General features: G+C 40.3%; 1 protein-coding gene across 1 annotated transcript in view; it reads left to right on the top strand.

Annotated features, from left to right (window-relative positions):
* Positions 1 to 8,441: 8,441 nt before the first annotated feature.
* Positions 8,442 to 19,624, top strand: part of LOC136884466 (uncharacterized) — a 63,117-nt gene continuing 51,934 nt past the window's right edge. Inside the window, exon 1 of the mRNA XM_068229563.1 lies at positions 8,442 to 8,525. Coding sequence (XP_068085664.1) covers positions 8,442 to 8,525 — 84 coding nt within the window. The remainder of the gene's footprint in view (positions 8,526 to 19,624) is intronic.

The raw sequence follows: 19,624 nt of genomic DNA, 5'->3' as shown, positions 1-19,624 counted from the left end.
GACGCCATTTTAGCCCCAGCTAGAGATAACGAATGGCAACAGTAAAGCATTACTCTCTAATGGTTCTGATAATAGGTAACCATGATTCACTGAGGTTGTAGCCTGTATCGCGGTTGAAATTATCTGGGTGTTTACGTATTTCAACCGCCTCCCTGATAATTCTTGGGCGATATTGTTTTATACGGTCAAGAACACCCACTTCTTGGAACAAGACATCATGACTATTTATCAGGTTGGTTGAGTCTGATACATCTGGTATGTTCTTTGATGCGAGTACATACCGTTCTCGAAGTCTGCCCAATATAAACCTTGCCACAAGTACAGGGAACTCTGTAGATACCAGGTTGTTGCAATTTAGGCAAACTATCCTTAGTTGGTCGCAGGAGTTGCCTAATCTTAACTGATGTTCCAAAAACAGTTCGTATATGTTACCTACATAAGATTTTAGCAATACGATCCGTCGTGTTATGTCCCGTTTACATCTTAGGGCACCATTTCAAGTTCTTTGTTGCTTCCTCCTAGCAACCTGTTATGCGTCGTTTCATTTCTCTGCTGTCTCCTGATGAAGAAAGGCAAGGTTCCTTTCGAAACGCGTTGAGTGTGTTTTATAATTAATTACACGGCATAAGCCCAAAAATATACCTCATGAATTTTTATATAAGTTGAAGCCGTTTTTAACACGGTATATGTTCTCTGCGTCGATTTTTCAAACACAGGATTTCAAAATACTGTAGTAGATGTATTTTTCTTTCTTTTCCCGAAAAAGATAGCATACCGGTATTTAGAAGGCATGATTCTGAGGAAGAGAAACTGTTCGAACGACGCCGACAGGAAACACAGGAAAACAGAGCGAGAACTGCGCCTCCGGGTTATGATAACTGAATGAAGTATAAAGTTTTAATTTACCTACTGTAGCTCTGTCAGTCTACATGTGTCTGCTGTATTATCGCTTATCACTTTTTGACACGTTTAATATTAGTAATCATCATCATCATCTGTATCTGTTTACCCTCCAGGTTCGACTTTTCCCTCGGACTCAGCAAGGGATCCGACCTCTACCGCCTAAAGGGCAGTGTCCTGGAGCTTCAGACTCTTGGTCGGGGATACAACTGGGGAGAATGACCAGTACCTCGCCCAGGCCTCATGTGCTATGCTGAACAGGGGCCTTGTGGAGGGATGGGAAGATTGGAAGGAATAGGGAAGGAAGAGGGAAGGAAGCGGCCGTGGCCTTAAGTTAGGTACCATCCCGGCATTCGCCTAGAGGAGTAGTGGGAAACCACGGAAAACCACTTCCAAGATGGCTGAGGTAGGAATCGAACCCACCTCTACTCAGTTGACCTCCCGAGGCTGAGTGAACCCTGTTCCAGCCCTCGTACCACTTTTCAAATTTCGTGGCAGAGCCCGGAATCGAACCCGGACCTCCGGGGGTGGCAGCTAATCACACTAACCACTACACCACAGAGGCAGACAATACTATAATACAGTACCTAAAATGTTTAAGCCATATTTTGCCCAGGTCGCTAGTGTGTAAGCCTGTCTTCGACAGTCAAAATTAGTCTGTCAAACAGTAGCTGCGCTAAGAAGCTCGCCCCCACCCCCACCGCAATAATTAAAAATGTGCCCCCCTCGTTTCCTGATAAGGGAAGTTACAAGATTATTTCGTAGTACAGGGTTCTATATTATTGGAGTGAACAACTATGACGAAAAGATAATAATAATAATAATAATAATAATAATAATAATAATAATAATAATAATAATTACATAATTTAGTTTTCAAATCCGAAGGAATTAAAAGAACTCTCTCTCTCTCTCTCTCTCTCTCTCTCTCTCTCTCTCTCTCTCTCTCTCTCTCTCTCTCTCTCTCTCTCTCTCTCACACACACACACACACACACACACACACACACACACACACACACACACACACACACACACACACACACACACACACACACACACACACACACACACACACACACACACACACACACACACACACACACACAAAGAAATGCATATTCCAATTATAGTGAGCAAAAACATGCTGACCGTCACAATATTAAGAACTAATCTCGTTCCTAAGACCAACAGGCTCGCACCGAGCTCGATAGCTGCAGTCGCTTAAGTGCGGCCAGTATCCAGTAATCGGGAGATAGTGGGTTCCAGCCCCACTGTCGGCAGCCCTGAAGATGTTTTCCGTGATTTCCCATTTTCACACCAGGCAAATGCTGTACCTTAATTAAGGCCACGGCCTCTTCCTTCCACTTCCTAGGCCTTTCCTATCCCATCGTCGCCATATGTGTTGATGCGACGTAAAACATATAGCACCAAAAAAAATCTGGCTCGAAACTTAGGTATTTTGAGTTTAGATAAGGAGGATGTTTTTGTTATCGCTGATTACTGGGTTCTCAGAACTGGCTAATTACTTCAAAAGTCTTATTGATTGTTGTGAGTGGCAGCAAGGGATGGTTATTATTGGAACAAGTTGGGAAACCCTTATGCTTTCAGAAATAACTACCGTGCTCCTATTGATGAAAGAAGCTCTGCACTACGACGACCTGAGTTTGAAAATAATCCTCTGTAATACGAATAATACTGAATTGTATGCTGTAGCTTTATCAATATGTAGAATCACTCTTCAGCTACTCTTCAGCGCACTCACACGCCCCGCGGGGTCCTTAACGCCACCACTGCTGTCAAATGTAATTAGAATTTTGAAATGAACATGTTAATATATCTTAGGAATAGACGTTACACTTCCCATGTTACACACATGTCAATTGTATAGAATCGTGACAAGTATTATGAAACTTCCTTAAGAACCATATTGAATGTAGTTGTAGAAGCAAGTTGCACCAGTAATCGCCGTAAATTGCTGTCGGGGGACGGGGCACAGCTCCGCCTCGAGAAAGCTTCAAGTGCATGCGTCACCCAAGCGACCTTAAATTTCGCTGGGGGTAGCTCTCTATCGCGCCGGCAAGGAAACCCAACTCGCTGGAGAAGCTGAACCCATCTACCTCAGCGCTGCTGGGGTAAAGAACTTTGTATTAACATTTTCTAATTATTCCTTAGAACGCTTTTATAATGTTTAAACAATTGCGAACATCTAAGCCAAGCCAAGTACAGCTGTCTCGAAAATCCGCTCACACTACCGCAGTTCAGCTTCTCCAGCGAGTTGGGTTTCCTTGCCGGCGCGATAGAGAGCTACCCCCAGCGAAATTTAAGGTCGCTTGGGTGACGCATGCACTTGAAGCTTTCTCGAGGCGGAGCTGTGCCCACTCCCCCGACAGCAATTTACGGCGATAGGCCAGCTAGTTTAGGTAAGGGGTGTTGGTTTTAATACTTGACACTAAGTCTTCAGCGCCACACACTAGAGATTGCAATAAAAAATATCAACATCTTAACAGTATAGCCACTTGCACATCGTCTTGTTAATAAAAATAGAGCCAGTATATGAAATCAATTGTAATATAGAAGAATATATTTTAGCCTTGGATTTCGGCATGTATACAGTTTTTTCGAGCAATTCATTGATGGCACGAGTAGAGTATGTGTTCCGATAGCCGCAGAAAACTATTTAGGTTGTCCAGCATGAACTCAGAGTTAAGCACGAATGGTTGTCTGTGATGGTGGTATACAGTGAATGTTTGTAGTGTTACTTTTGGATTATAGGTGAAGGTTTCGCGAGTTCTGAGGCATTCGTCACAAATATAACGTGTGTTATACGTCGTGACAAATTTTTTTCCTCGTTTGTCGTTGATGCACGTACATTCAATATGCGAGTGAAACTATAAAACTTCAACGACGGTAAAATACCAGTTAAATTTTGCTGATTAGTTTTAGATTAGGCTTTTTAAGTAAAATACAAATAGTTCCAGTGTATTTTTGTGAAAACCATGACTGTACTATCACATACGAAGAGAACTGGCTCTTGTAAGAGAATGGCAGAAATGTCGCAGTAATCTTCAACTGTCCTTACATCAGGACTGCAACCCTCAGAAATCGAAGAGATTAAAGTTCAGAAACCCATCATGGAAGTTAGGCGAGAAGCTCCTGGAAACAAATTTTGATGCTGATGAGATCTCGCATGAAGAATGGACTTCTTCAAATCCTGACCACCTGGGTTTAATTCACCAACCTTGTAGAGCTCCTCCTGGTTTCAACTTACCGAGAAGGGAATGGACATCTCTAAACAGAATCAGGACAAACCATGGAAGGTGTAAATTCTGGCTTCACAAGTGGGGAAAATCTGAAGACCCATTCTGCGACCGTAATAATGTGCCTCAAACCATCCAGCACGTTGTTATGGACTGCCCAAAAAGAAGATTCAATGGATCTGTTCAAGAATTACATAGTGCCTCTACAGAAGCAGTGGACTGGCTGAAAAGTCTGGACATTAAGTTTTGAATGCTGACCTGTAAATTACGTACTTATTTAAGAAATATGTATTTATATGTATTTATAATGTATCCTTGTTTTGCCATACGAAATAATAATACCGGATGAAACTGTAAGTACATTGTTTAAAATCTGCTAGAGATTAAGTTATGATGGTGTCGTCACTGCCGTGGATATCAATTTGAAAGTATGTGCGAGCGTGTGGTTAAAATTATTCTTGAATGATCTTTCTCAGGTAGACCTTTCCAAGAAAAATGCAGCCTTATAAAATGGTACTGTTGATTTTAGAGAGTGTAGTGGGGCTACGATTGTTTATATTTAAAACACATTTTTGCAGCTGGGGTAATGAATACGTTCACCGTACGCCACTGAGTTGCACTTCGACTTTTATAGATATGCAAACTCCTGAAAAAGCTCCAGTACGTTATAGTTATTCATGGGTAAACAGTCGAGTGGAGGGGTGCATCCCAAATCCATGCAAAGTTTGCCCTGTGCCTTCGACAGAAAAGGCTAAATTTAGAGGAAAATGCCTCCGTTTAAGAAGGAGTGGTATGTCAGAATTTCCAAATCTATTGGAATAAAACGCGCTCTTCCTGAAGCTGAGCCCATTAGAGTTTCTGCACGAAAAATATTCCAGTCTAGCTTTACCACGGTCAAACTCGTTCCACTGAACAAACCAGCAACAGCATTTAGATCGTGAAGAATATTAGAACGCATCTAACTTTTATGTCTATCTCGTGAGGTGGCATGTCTAAAGGAAGAAGAGAGTTAAGGGAACTAAATGTACTGCTCCATAAACACCAACGCCCCAATAATTTCTAATGTACGTTATTTTGTTCCCCTTTAGACTGTTCAGAACCTGTTAGTTGATGATGTTAGTTTGTCCTGCTACTATCTGAAAAGAAATTGTATTCTCATTTGAATGAAAAAATCAATTACATATTGTAAAATGTTTTTTGGAATTTGGTTTTGTGAAATCTCGATTCAATTTTGGTTTAGTTTTCCACTGCTGAGCTTTAGAAGCCATTCACCATTGCTGGGCTCTACAGCATTTACAATCCTTTTGGATTAAAAATCTTAATGTTGGACCATAGAGATGAGTGATTTAAAATTGACTGAACTGGCGTCGGGAACGATGGAGATAAAAAAGCCTTCTGTCGCTGACATTGGAAGGCATTAGAAGTGATTCAGAACTTCTGCAGCTAATTTGACAGCCATTTTTTATTTCCCGCCATTTGTATATAGATTTTCTGAGATCTTTCTTAAGTCCAACATCATTCTTGTTGCAACTCCTTTCAAAATATCAATAAATTCAAATAATAATACGGAATTCTTGTATTTGCTTTCAGTGTAGTAATTTGATAAAAAACGGACAGCAACTGGTCTATAAAGTAGCGCAAACAATATGGCGGTCACGCGTGTTCGTTGGCTTCAATTCTGGTTGCACATTGGTGAGGTTTTTTTTTTTTTTGAGAGCGAATACATGAGAGTCCCGGGACGAATACAATGCCCCTCTACTCATCTGTTTCCGCGACATAGCCGATGAGTCGGAAAATCACCATGTGCACTGGCGGGGGAAAAATGATCTGTCGTGAAGAAGAAATATTTCTCCACGTCAGAGAAGAAACCCCCTCTTCGCTACTCTGTTAAAAATTAAATAGTCGGGTCGGAGTAAAGTTGAGCGAAGAAGAAATTGTTTAAGAGGTAGGGAGCTTCCTTTTTAACAAACGGGTCGTTTCAGGTTTTTTTTTTTTTTTTTGAATTTTGAATTTGGCAGGTTCAGTTATGAAGGAAACAATGAGGCCGAAAAATAGGGCGTTACCAGTTAAAACAGGTCATAAGTTAGCCAAGGGCCGCGACATTTGAATCGAGTGTTCGGCTTCTTGGTCCTTACGACCTGTTTTAAGAGTAGGATGCCTGGGTCGGCAGACTAAGGAGGATTCTAGTTTTAGCCGCCTTAACTATTTTATATATCTGAGTTCTAACAAGAGGGATACGCAGTTCACTTAGTATCCTCCTGTTAGACCGCAGAATTGGTGCATTTGTCATTCGGCGGAGGGTTTTATTTTGAAAGCGTTGAAGGGTTTGCATATGTGTTTTCGGAATATAGCACCAGGCCTCACAGCCGTATAGGAGTATAGGCCTGACACATGCCAGGTATAGGTTTCTCTTAATAGACTTAGAGATGTATCTATTCCATTACAGGGGTCTCAGGGCTGCCACCCTTGCCGTAGCACGCTGTAAGGCCTGTTCTATATTCAGTTTCCATGTTAGCCCGCGGTCCAATGTGAGACCTAGGTATTTAACAGATTTAGACCAAGATAGGGGGACATTATCAATAGTAAAACGGCCAAATCTAGGAAGGCGCTTGGTGAAAACAATTGCCTGCGTCTTGGCAGGATTAATTTTCACCTTGTTCCTCACGCACCACTTCCAGAACAGTGATATCCATTTTTGCAGCGCTCTGAGGGCGCTCTATCGTATAATGCTCGTTGGCTGGCGGAGACAGGTTTGCTAATATGGCGACGGGCAAAAGTCTCGACCTCAGCGAGCGAATGCATTGCAATGTGTGTCGCCATCTCTACGTTATTCTGGGCTCGTTGGCAACCACATACAACAAACCTTCGGACACGTTATTTTCTTTAAAAAGTATCAAATTCCCGGTTATGAGACTTTCGTTGTATTTTCTTGTAAAGGGGAGACAACAACATATATCTGATGCAAATTTCAGCTGTTGAAACATTCTCCTTTTTTCAATATAGCTGTGAATGACAGACAGAATATACGTATATATAGCTAGTTTTTAGGTTGTATTTGCTTGCATATTTTGTACTTCTTTAGGTCTTAAACTTTCGAACCCTATCGCATCGGAAGTGAGATTCAGCACACGTTTAACATAATTTACGCTAACGGTGCGGAAAGAGAACTGGTCGCGCTCGGGCGGCAAGCGGAGCTTATGGGGTTGACAGGTAGGCTATTGGAACAGGCTGAGAAAAAAAATTATTTAACGCAGAGGTTTCCAATTTGTAAGGGCTAGAGAGCCACATTGGAAACCTTAGCCATGATCGCGGGCAGCACTTTAATAATAAGTCAATTTTCGTAAAATTCTGCAAATACAATAGAGGCAGCAGTATGAAATTACATGCATATGTCAATTGAAACGAAAGTTTTATAATTTTAATTATAATTGCATAAAAGAGTGGTACTAAAAATAAACGAAAATTATTATAGGCTACGCAGAAGCATTTAATTTTGAAGAAGAGCACTCAATAATGCCGGTTTATTTAAATGAATTGCGACAAATGGCAAAAAGAAAAAAAAAAGACCTAACGACAAAGTGAAATTAATAATGTAGTCAAAATAAAAAACTTCGAAACGGAGAATTTAGTGGTAGTACTTGATGGATCAGCTGCGTCTACCAATGAACGAGTGTCCACCTCCAGCTGTCTTGTTGCTAATCTCATATGGTGGAGCAAGGAAAAATCTGCAAGTCGACTTCTGTACTGTTTAATGAATTTCATAGAAAGAAAAACACACTCACTTTCAATCAATCAATCAATCAATCAATCAATCAATCAATCAATCAATCAATCAATCAATCAATCAATCAATCAATCAATCAATCAATCAATCAATCAATCAATCAATCAATCAATCAATCAATCAAATCACTGAATCACCACTATTGCAATAGTTACGAAAATTAATACATTTTTCGAACGAGCTATGAAACATTTTTCGTAAATTTTCTTCGTATTTCTATTTATGTTTCTTTTCTTCGAAAAGTGTTCGTGAGCCGCAAAATGTAGCCTTGCGGGCCGCCAGTTGCAAACCCCTAATTTAACGTACAGGCCTATAGATACATAGTGAGAATATGCTGATCTATGGCTCTGCCTATGCCTAAAGATCGTCTCTTCTAGCGCGTTTGGGTTAAATTATTATTCGCCGCTAACTGCTGAAAGTAGTGGCATTTACCGTTTCTAATTAACTGTTTAACTTTATTCCAAAATTTCGTGTATTGCTTAACGTCCTTTTTGTGGCATGTACGTCTGTGCAGTCTACCAACTGCCGCGGCTGGACATAGCAGATCTTATCTCGGTCGTAGGCCACGGAGAAGAGGGACAGGTAAATCTTACCTGACCTGCCTCTTCGGAGCATGTTCCTCATTAGGTCGGTCTCCACTGATTAACATTTAACACCAACATGTTAAATTTAACATGTCACAATTGACATGTATATTGTGATTGTGTCTTCCAATTGATTTTGCATGTTAACTCAGAATGTAGAGCTCCAAGTGGAAAACATGTCAAGTCAATTCGTCGTTCGTGAGATGTCGGCACAGCTTCGAAAACTTCCATGCCGTTTCCATACCAATAGATAGCCTTAACGACGCAAACGACGTGCCAGGTGGTGCTGGACGTGCTTCTCGTGAAGTAGGATTATAGTTACAACACTACGCAACACTCATTCTCTTTGTTATAAGCTACAAATACTGTACGCGCACGTATGTCATTCTCTCTGCACTACACCGCTACTAAAATTTCTAGTCAGAAATGGAGTGGAGCAAGGAGATTACTCTGGACTTAATTAATGATATAATAGAAAGGCCTTGTTTGTGGGTTGTCCGATCAAAGGAATACAGAGAGAAAGCGAAGAAAGCCGACAGTTTCCAGGAACTCGAAATTATCTATAATTATTCCCGCGAGTGCATCGAAAAAGAACTAGCGTCCCTCCCTCCCAGTACAGTCGAGAATTGCAAAATGTTCAGAAAAGTCAGAAGCTGGGGGCGGGAGCGGACAAAGTTTATGCTTCAAAGTGGTTTGCTTTTGAAGCAATGAGCAGGGTGAGGGCAGGAAATATGCCTAATAAAACTGCATTTCTAAATCGTAACAAGAAGCAACAATGGCAATAACAAAGGTCAAATCCCCTTCATCCTTTTTCTTTCTGCTAGTGGCTTTACGTCACACCGACACAGCAGCTGTGGCCTTAATTAAGGTATAGCCCCAGCATTTGCCTGGTGTGAAGATGGGAAACCATGGAAAACCAACTTCAGGGCTGCTGACAGTGCGATTCGAACCCACTATCTTCCGGATGGAAGGTCCGTTCATGGACCATCCTAACTTTCTTCATCTGTCCCTTTCTCTTCGCCAGTGAGAGCAGTACCTAGCCCTTTTTAAGGAAATTAGTCCATTTCCAGAACTGAAGATGACGACTAGCAACTGGGAAAGACGTCAGTGTTCTGCAAGAGAACTTACTAGTGAAAAAGGTCTGGCTGCCTATCGCGGGAGGCAGTAAAGAAGGTATAGCGGCAAAGCGTAAATCCATAAAGAGCAACACAGTTCCCTGTATTTGTCCTGTGCATAAGGGGAATTATTATGATGAAAATGAAGGGCAGAAGTGGACTAAGTGTTGTGGTTCATGTGTTACGTGGTTCCATGAGGACTGCGTAGAGATGGAAGGTGACTCTTTCTATTTCGACGAGTGTAGTTAATAAAACTTTGTCAATATTTATGACTTAGAATGCTCTCATGTGATTAGTTTTGTTAGATTAATACTTTTTCTTTTTATATTGCACACAATTTGAGTCAGTTTTATGTTATTTACATTTTCTAGTGCAGTACAAGTGACTCCTAGTTGATAACTTAATACTGTAATAGTATTAGTTCTACTCCCTTGGTAGCATTTGTTCATTGTCAGTGCTTAATTATAATATATATTTACCCCTTTTTCATATATGCATGTTCAATAAACCACCTTGTTATAATATAAAAGGAATGTAATCATGTATGTTACTCTAATTATCACTTGATAACTTGTGCCCATATTCCCGACAAATATGCCCATATTACCTTAAGAGTTGGGCAAATATGGGTAGTTGCAGGGTTTGCTGCGAAGCTGCACAGTACGTAAACCACTATGGATTGGAGGCTGGTTCAAGCTTCATTAGAATGGAAATGGTTTTAAGTTTTCAAGGATTTTTTACCAGGAAAATGGAAGTTGTTTTAGTGCTCCTTTTTTAGGATACATCTTCTGGTGCCCATATTTGCTAAGCTTACCCTAACGTTAAAATAACGTAGCGCGCTTTATACTTCGGTACTCGATCAAGTAACGTAAGTACATTACATGCCAGGAGCTGGGATCTGTCCATGCTTAATGACTTTTGGAACTGATTTCCAATTATACGATTAATTATAAGGTCGTTTCATCAGAGTAGTTGACGTGGTTCGTGGCGTTAAGCAGTATGATTTTCATACTCCGAGCGTGGAACAAATTGCACGATTTGTCCGATGTTAATAAGTTCGTAAATTTATTCATAAGTATGACATCTTCGTAGACCGAGAGTTTTTAATTTCGTGTGGCTATTTCTAGCCGAGTGCAGCCCTTGTAAGGCAGACCCTCCGATGAGGGTGGGCGGCATCTGCCATGTGTAGGTAACTGCGTGTTATTGTGATGGAGGATAGTGTAATGTGTGGTGTGTGAGTTGCAGGGATGTTGGGGACAGCACAAACACCCAGCCCCCGGGCCAGTGGAATTAACCAATGAAGGTTAAAATCCCCGACCCGGCCGAGAATCGAACCCGGGACCCTCTGGACCGAAGGCCAGTACGCTGACCGTTCAGCCAACTAGTCGGACGTAGACCGAGATGAGGTTTGTTAAAACAACTTCGAAGTCACCCGCTTGTCTAATATAGGTGGCTTATAAATGAGGTGCCTAATATCAAACATGGACCTGCGCCACCTATATCAAAATTGAGTTAAGGATTGATCCTTATAGCATTTTTAATGCTCTTTCTGAATTAGTGGTCCGTGTCTTTCATAAACGAATATTTGTACGTTATTTTTAACATAGAAATATGCAGTTTCTTTCATAATCGGACACCTCCAGACGTAGTTTGTATCAAAAACGGACATGAACGTTTCAGCCAATCATATTGCTACAAGTGACATCAAACTGTCATGGCGACCAGAGAATTTTATCGACATCTTAAGGAAAAAAAAGAGGAGGACTGTATTTTAATGTCCTATGATTGCCAAAAGAACCTCGTTTTGCCGAAATTAAGTGATCAGTCGGCTTATTATTCCAGACAACTCTACTGTTACAATCAGTCTGTTGTAATAGGCACATCTCAAAGCAAACTGCGCCCTAATAATGTGTCTGTTCATACGTGGCTGGAGAATGAGGGAAAGAAATCATCAAACGAAATAGCATCAGCGGTTGTCAATGAGTTACGATCTAATGATTTACAAGGCTTCACTTCAGTCTGATGGCTGCGCCGGCCAAAATAAAAACAGTAATATGTTGGCGAAGTGTGTGCAAAGTGGCTTACAATGTATGCGCCATCCTCTGTTGACAAATTAAAACTGGTATTTCCAGTTACTGGACACTCATATTTGCCTTCAGATAGGATTTTTGGACTCATTGAGAAAGACCTTAATAAGATGACGACCATAGTAAGTCCTGATGAATATCTTGAGGTGTTCAAAATGTACGGCACAGTGAAGGTGATTGGACAAACCTTGGAACCACTGAATTGGAAAGAACAAGCACAGATTTATCTGAAATCTGCTAGTCAACTTCATTTCAAGATTTCACAGTGTAGAAGAATTGTACTCAGGAGCACGAAAAGAGGCAATGTTGTAGTTAAAGGTGAGGTAGGCTACTATTTGGAAACAGGTATTGAGCGTAAGAACACGAAAGCAGGACAGGTAAGTCTAATGTTAATGAATCCTTTACTTCTGATATTGGCATGAATGTAAACCCACAGACACTTAAAGATGTTGATATATTACTAGGAAAGCACTTTGGAAAATATAGGGAATTAATGCTTCTCTTAAGTGGTATATCGAAGTCATCAATAAGAACATTTGTAGTGAAAATGAACAAGCTATTAATGATTATTTATGAATGTGATTGTTTTGAAGACTCTTGTGATGAACCAGAGGTTATTTGCCCAGAAATACAGTGAAGTAAAAACGGAAATGAATGTTAAAAATGTCAACAAAGTATAAGGATAGCCTTATTACTTTCATATTTTAATTATATTTCTTTTAAAATGGAAGTTTACTTCCGTGTCATCCTGCAACTTTTTTCCAAATATTGGGATAGTTCGTTTCAAAAGTGGACAATTACACGGATGTTTGTATCAAAAATGGACAAAAGCCAATCTCGGTTTCAGAAATGGACATCGTCATATTTGAACGTGTTTTACACTGACTTAAACTGAAATTCCGAAGTGTCCACCATGATTTTCTTGTTCATAAGGCTGGAAATATGACACACATTTTTTTTATGCATATAACGGAGGTTTAACACAGAGAAGCGAAAATGTGGCTCTACTGAAAAATTAACAAAATGGCTTTTGTCCATGTTTGATACTAGGCACCTCAAATAATTCCTATTGATATTTTCTTATTACAATTGAGTTCAACAGACATATGCTCAGGTCGCAAAGGAAGCCTTGGATCTAAGGTGAAAATTATCTTACATTTTAAATCACTCCTGTAGTTAAAAATCTATTTCACCTCCTTGTCTGTCAGTGCGGTCATGTCGTACGAGCGATTATTCCTCGAGATTTACTGCAGAAAACCGTAAATCTTTACGCAGTCAACCTTTCCGATATGCCAACACAATGTACCGTATTAATTTCGAAAATAGCCTGTAATTCTACAAGATGAGCTGCGATGATCTCACTTTAGTGAATTTAACTCAAGTAAACTCATGTTCTCACACCGAGGTGGTGCAGCTCTTTTCAAGCGCACTCCCAATAGAGATGAGCTGCGAGTACCATTTAATAACCACTTATCAGCCCTCCTGCCATTCTTAAATCTCTGGCAGTACCTACCGAAAATCAAACCCAGGCCTCCGACGACGGCAACTAATAGTGCTAAACGGACAACAGTACAAAAGCCTCAGATGTATTATCAAAATGGAACCCGTTGCCGTAGGGTAAGGAAAGGATAAGAGTTGGGCTAAGACTGGAGGTGAGGAATGGGAGTTATTGACAGAAGAGAGAGACTCGTCTACCAACATTACAGGAAAACTAATAATATATACATACATATTCATCAGTGGCGTATCCTGGATTCCCCACGGAAGCATGCAACTACTAACCATGCAGTAGCACAATGTATTTAGTAAATTCAGTGGCGTATCCTGGATTCCCCACGGAGGCATGCAACTACTAACCATGCAGTAGCACAATGAATTTAGTAAATTCCAATTCTACTCACCCTAATTACATGTAGGTGAATTCGACCCTACGATTCTTTTTTCAGAGTTCCTTAGTGACGTCATTGTAGAAGTCCTCACATGCTTTCAACTCAACAAGATCCTTCTCTATCATTATTATTATTATTATTATTATTATTATTATTATTGAAAATGAAAATGAAAACCTACAACCTGTTTTCCAGTCATTGACCGGGTCAGGGATGTAATGAATGAAGCAGATATAGGCTGTTAGTACGATGGGGTCGCCACTCCCAAAGTGATTTATTAATGAATGATAGATGCAATGAAATGAGAATGGAGAGTGTTGCTGGAATGAAAGATGACAGGGAAAACCGGAGTACCCGGAGAAAATCCTGTCCCGCCTCCGCTTTGTCCAGCACAAATCTCACATGGAGTGACCGGGATTTGAACCACGGTATCCAGCGGTGAGAGGCCGACGCGCTGCCGTCTGAGCCACGGAGGCGATATTATTATTATTATTATTATTATTATTATTATTATTATTATTATTATTATTATTATTATTATTATTTATTTTCCATAAATTGTAGGTACAATTCAGGATGGTGAATGGAGAAAGGGCATCGCCCCACATGCACGAATGTGCCTCCATCCCCACTATAGACTTTGACTTCAAACATTGCGGGCGGAAGAGCCAATGTACACAATTTATAAAGCTCACGAAGACCACTATGGAGACCACTGGTCAATAGGAACTTCTTTATTTGTGCCACAGTCTTATCTTTGAAGTGTTCAGAAGTGAACTTTGCGCTCATTTCACATTTTAGTCGTACTGTAGCAAAATATTTTCCATAGATTTCGATCAATTTACTGAATTGCTCTTTAGGAAAATCACCAAAAAAGAAATGAACATTCTTGCAATCATTGTGTGGTGCCCAGAAAAATCGTGTGAAACCTTTCAGCTTAGAACTATGGCCTGTACGGTTTAATTATCTAAGGTTCATTATTGTGCGAATGTCTATCAAAGAATTACACTAGCCTGCAAAATAAAACTTTTTTTGTGCGGTAGAAACGAAACTAGGTGGGTTTTATGAATTTTTTAACGCAGAATTCGAGGGGAAAAAATAGTTTTGGCGAATCACGTCTGGTTTGGTGGGAATTTTGATTAAATTTGATGTATTAATGTAAATTTCAGCTTGCAAAACGTAATCATATTTTGCATGCATTGAATACACATAAATGCTGCTTTGTAAGCAAGTAGATAGTATGTATTATATTTTTAATGTATATTGAAATTCGTGAAACTGAAGCATAAAGCGCCTATTTAGTTTCGACTGTACAGTTGCTTTTAAATTAATAAAACCGTACCTTGAATAAAAATTACATAGTTTTGTTACTTACATTATGTGCAGGTTAGATTCATACCTCCGTCTTTTCCCGTTTTCCGTGGAATTTCCGGGTTTTTGAAGTTCTTGAATGATCTCTAGAAGGGTCGTCTCGTGCAATCGACCAACAGTAATCAGCCATCATATTCACATCCCAACGTCCCTGATAGCGTCGTTCTGCATCTCTGAGATCCTGGTGAAACCTTTCACCTTGTTCTTCACTGACAGCTCCTAAATTTGGAGGGAAATAATCCAGATGCGAGGCCAAGAAATGAAGCTTAAGGCTCATATTACAACCGAGTTCCTTAAACTTTACCAACATTTTCCTTAGAATTTCTTTGTATTGAGGGTCCTTAATGTTGCCAAGAATTTAGTCACTACATCTTCGAATGCGTTCCATGCCTCTTTCTCAATTTTGGTCATCGTGTCTGTGAAAATTTTGTCCTTCATTTGTTTACGAATCTGTGGTCCATCAAATACGCCTTTGATTTTTGCATCTAATAATGAGGGAAATTTAGTGGATAAATATTGGAAGCATGGGCTACTTTTATCTAATGCCTCGACATACAGTTTCATCAATCCAAATTTGATGTGCAAGGATGGAAGTAGAATTTTTTTCACGGTCAATAAGACTTATATTCAAGACTTTTTGGATTCTGGTTGTAGTTGTTTCCTTTCTGTCCAATTCACTGTATCCCAATGTTTATCCCGTGCCATGCTATTCCATTCGCATAGGAAACAGGGAAGTTTTGTATAGCCCTTTTGTTGTCCCAGCAACAATTCAATGATCTTCAAATCACCGCAAATTTGCCACCCATGCTCATTATATTTAATTTTTTCAAGCACCAACTGTACGGTCTCGTATGTTTCAGACATTTTTGTGGAGTGTGCAAGTGGACGGATGCCAGAACACTTGTATTATGAAGCAAAACAGCCTTTAAACTTATTTTGGAAGAGTCAATAAAAACACGCCAGTTACTAGGATCATACTCTTTCTCTCCCAATCGTCGTAGAAGATTTGAAACATCCGTACAAAATACAAGTTCATCTTCTTGAGTATAATACTTTCGGACTGTTATCTTTGAAAGGAAACTGCTTTATCAGTCCATCATAAACATTGCATAAAGGCTGGGGTTTTTAACACGTCTGTTTATTCAAGTGGTCTAAGATGAAAGACAAACTCTCAACTGTCCTATCTTCAATCCTACATACCTCGCGGTATAATGTGTATCTGGGGGAGTTTGTTATGAATTTACCAGGAAATCCCCAACTACAAAATTAAAATTTAGACAGCAATAAACCTATAATAAAATGCAAACAATAACAAATCAATGAATATTGAATTGTCACGACCGCATTGTAATCGAAATCGAGAGGTTGTGGGTTCGGATCCCACTGGTGTCCGGCTGGCCATTTTTATTCTGTACTTAACATCTCTTCAACACGTACTACATGTACGTAACACGACCTAATACGTTGAAAGTCTGTTTCAATAACAAATCAAATCACATAATTGTATTGTAAAAAAAAGTTGCGCGTGAACATCTCTCAACATTACATCTTACGAATTAATGCAGATACTAAAACACCGAATAGCGTCAAAACTAGACGTGATAGGAAAGAAATAGCATCATTTTCGGAATCAGGGCAGCGATTTCCATAAGAATTACATATTTTCTATGTTACTGCAAAATCATGTTGGCTAGTGTTATCGTTCATAATGATGTATATGCCGCGTGTCAGTACTTCGACAACATTCTTATATAGCAATATTTTCAGGTGCAACGGCTATATAGCTTGGTACTTGCGTATATTTTCAAATTAATTTTATTTTTATTCGGCGTGACTTAAGGAATATGAAATATGCCCTTTATATCTGATGAAATGACATCCTGCGTTATGTTTTTTTTTTTTTTTTTTTACTTGGCAACTTGCTTTACGTTGCACCGAAACAGATAGGTCTTATGGCGATGGTGGGATGGAAGTGGGACTCCGTTAGCCTCATAGGTCCGAGGCTTGCTAAAAATGTTCTGAGCTCGGTAAATTCTGTGAAGCAGCATGCCGCCCTACTTACACGTAGCCCCAGGGACGATCTCTCCTGTAACGGGTTAGGGACCATCGGTGGATTGTATAGTCAGTCCTAGCCGTCTGAGTAGGAGGAGGGCCATGACTCAGAATATGTCCGAGATGCCCACTCCCATTCCATAGCAACTGGTATCCCGACTCTCAGGACCACTCATTAACCACTCAGCCGTTGCACATGATTCACGAACTAGGACGTGTCCACAGTAACCCACTCCATGTAAACGTATAATAGGTAAACGAAACAAGATGAGCTTACCTGAGCATAGCAATGAATAAATCCGCCGATGTTCAAATACGCACACTCACTCACTCGCACACGAACGTAAACTAATGATAACACACGTAATAGAAACTGACAATCTGTGCGTTCATCCTACACAGTTAAGTCAATTCATTGTGCGACTGCATATATTGAGTCTTTATGCTGTCTTTAAAACAATATCTCATTCTGATCAATGACATATAGGCCTACTTAATGGTAATAGTCACTCTGCCGTAAAATTATATTTACGTATTTAACAAATAGTAATTTTAGCTGCACTTTTAAATGGAATGTGGAGCATCAAAGGCATTAATAGCAATGACACGTTGTACGATTGTAATTGTATTTGATTAATTAATTAATTTAACTAAGTGTGTGGCTTTTAATGCCGAGATGTCCGAGGGCATGTTCGGTTCGCCCGGTGCAGGTCTTTTATTTGACTCCCATGGGCGACCTGCGCGTCTGATTGTGAAGCGATGATGAGGATGAGATAGGGAGAAGCTGAAACCCGGCACATAGCCTATTCCTGTCGAATAACACCAAGGGGTCTGCTCGAGTTTTAACGTCACCATCACCCGCAAAAGCGTCAAATGTCCTTGTCCCATATCTTTAATTTAATTCAGACTTTAGGCACGCAATCTGTTGAATATAAATCGTATACCTCGATCTCTCTGACCCTGCCGGCCAACATTCTGATGGTGAACATTTTGTCCACCATCGGGAATCGAACCGGCTAACCACGGTGTCAGACCTTAAAGACTTGACGCCTTAGCGATCAAGGCCATCAGGTAGGCAGCTTCGGGCTGAAGACTCAAGACTTTACCAACTTGAGTCTGATGTACGGTATTTGAGCACCTTCAAATATCACCGACCTGAGCCGGGATCGAACATCAATAGGCTCATACAGCTAGCACCATCTGAGCTACTCAGCCCGGCCTGTTCAGTTGATGGCTGCATTCACTAGTACATAATTTCTGGGAGCGTAAAGAAGTGCCATACACCTCAGGTAGAGACACTCAAAATACCAGAAAGTGTGTTACTTTTATGGCGTATACGATTACGGATGGTGGAACCCACTGCAAAATTATGATGTGTAGTAGCCCGTTACATAGCCCACACTCCTCCTTCGCCTGCACAGTGAGGTTTCACGGATAGTGCACTCTCACTCGTGCATGAACCTGCCTAATTGCTTGTCTACAAGCAGAGATGAAATCTCCTCCAGTTAGTTTGCGAGAACAGTTGAGTTAGTCTTTTTCAGTCGACAGACTTCACTTTACAAGTGTTAGGTCTCGTTGACAACGAAACACTGCACCTGTACCATCATTAAACTCCAATATGACCACAAGGGAAGCGTTGACGTAAGTCCACATGCGTTGTCCCAGTTCGGCGGTCAAGATGGGCATATCTCAATTGTCTGATAAAGATCGTATATTATTATTATTATTATTATTATTATTATTATTATTATTATTATTATTATTATATTTATGACAGAGAAAACAGTAGCAAACGACGAACACACGCACATTGCAACATACGCAGACGATACAGTTATTTACATTGAGGATAATAGCTGGAATCTCGTCCCGTAGCGAATAATCATGAATTGTTCTTAAACATTAACAGACAAAATTTATGAATTTTTCAATACAAGGAATGATTTTAGGTTGTTTTTTTTTTTTTTTTTTTTTGCTAGTTGATTTACGTCGCACCGACACTGATCGGTCTTATGGCGACGATGGTATAGGAAAGGGCTAGGAGTGGGAAGGAAGCGGCCGTGGCCTTAATTAAGTTACAGCTCCAGCATCTGCCTGGTGTGAACATGGGAAACCACAGAAAACCATCTTCAGGGCTGCCGACAGTGGAGTTCGAATCCACTATCTCCCGGATGCAAGCTCACAGTTGCGCGCCCCTAACCGCACGGCCAGTTCGCCCGGTTTTTAATTTGACTGTACACAACATAAACTATAAATTTAATTGATACCGAGTTCGATAACTGCAGTCGCTAAAGTGCGGCTAGTATCCAGTAATCGGGAGATAGTGGGTTCGAGCCCCACTGTCGGCAGCTCTGAAGATGGTTTTCCGTAGTTTCCCATTTTCACACCAAGCAAATGCTAGGGCTGTACCTTAATTAAGGCCACGGCCGCTTCCTTCCAATTCATAGGTCTTTCCTATCCCATCGTTGGCATAAGACCTGTGTCGGTGCGACGTAAAGCAAATAGCATGATGAAATTTAATTGAAACTGGTACAACATTTATAAAGTAAGTAATGTTACGTATTTGGGATTATTAAATGGCGC

The sequence above is a fragment of the Anabrus simplex genome, chromosome 1 (genome assembly GCF_040414725.1).
Source record: "Anabrus simplex isolate iqAnaSimp1 chromosome 1, ASM4041472v1, whole genome shotgun sequence".
Classification (NCBI taxonomy): Eukaryota; Metazoa; Arthropoda; class Insecta; order Orthoptera; family Tettigoniidae; genus Anabrus; species Anabrus simplex.
The sequence above is the reverse complement of the archived record's forward strand: the minus strand, read 5'-3'. Positions and strand labels throughout refer to the sequence as shown.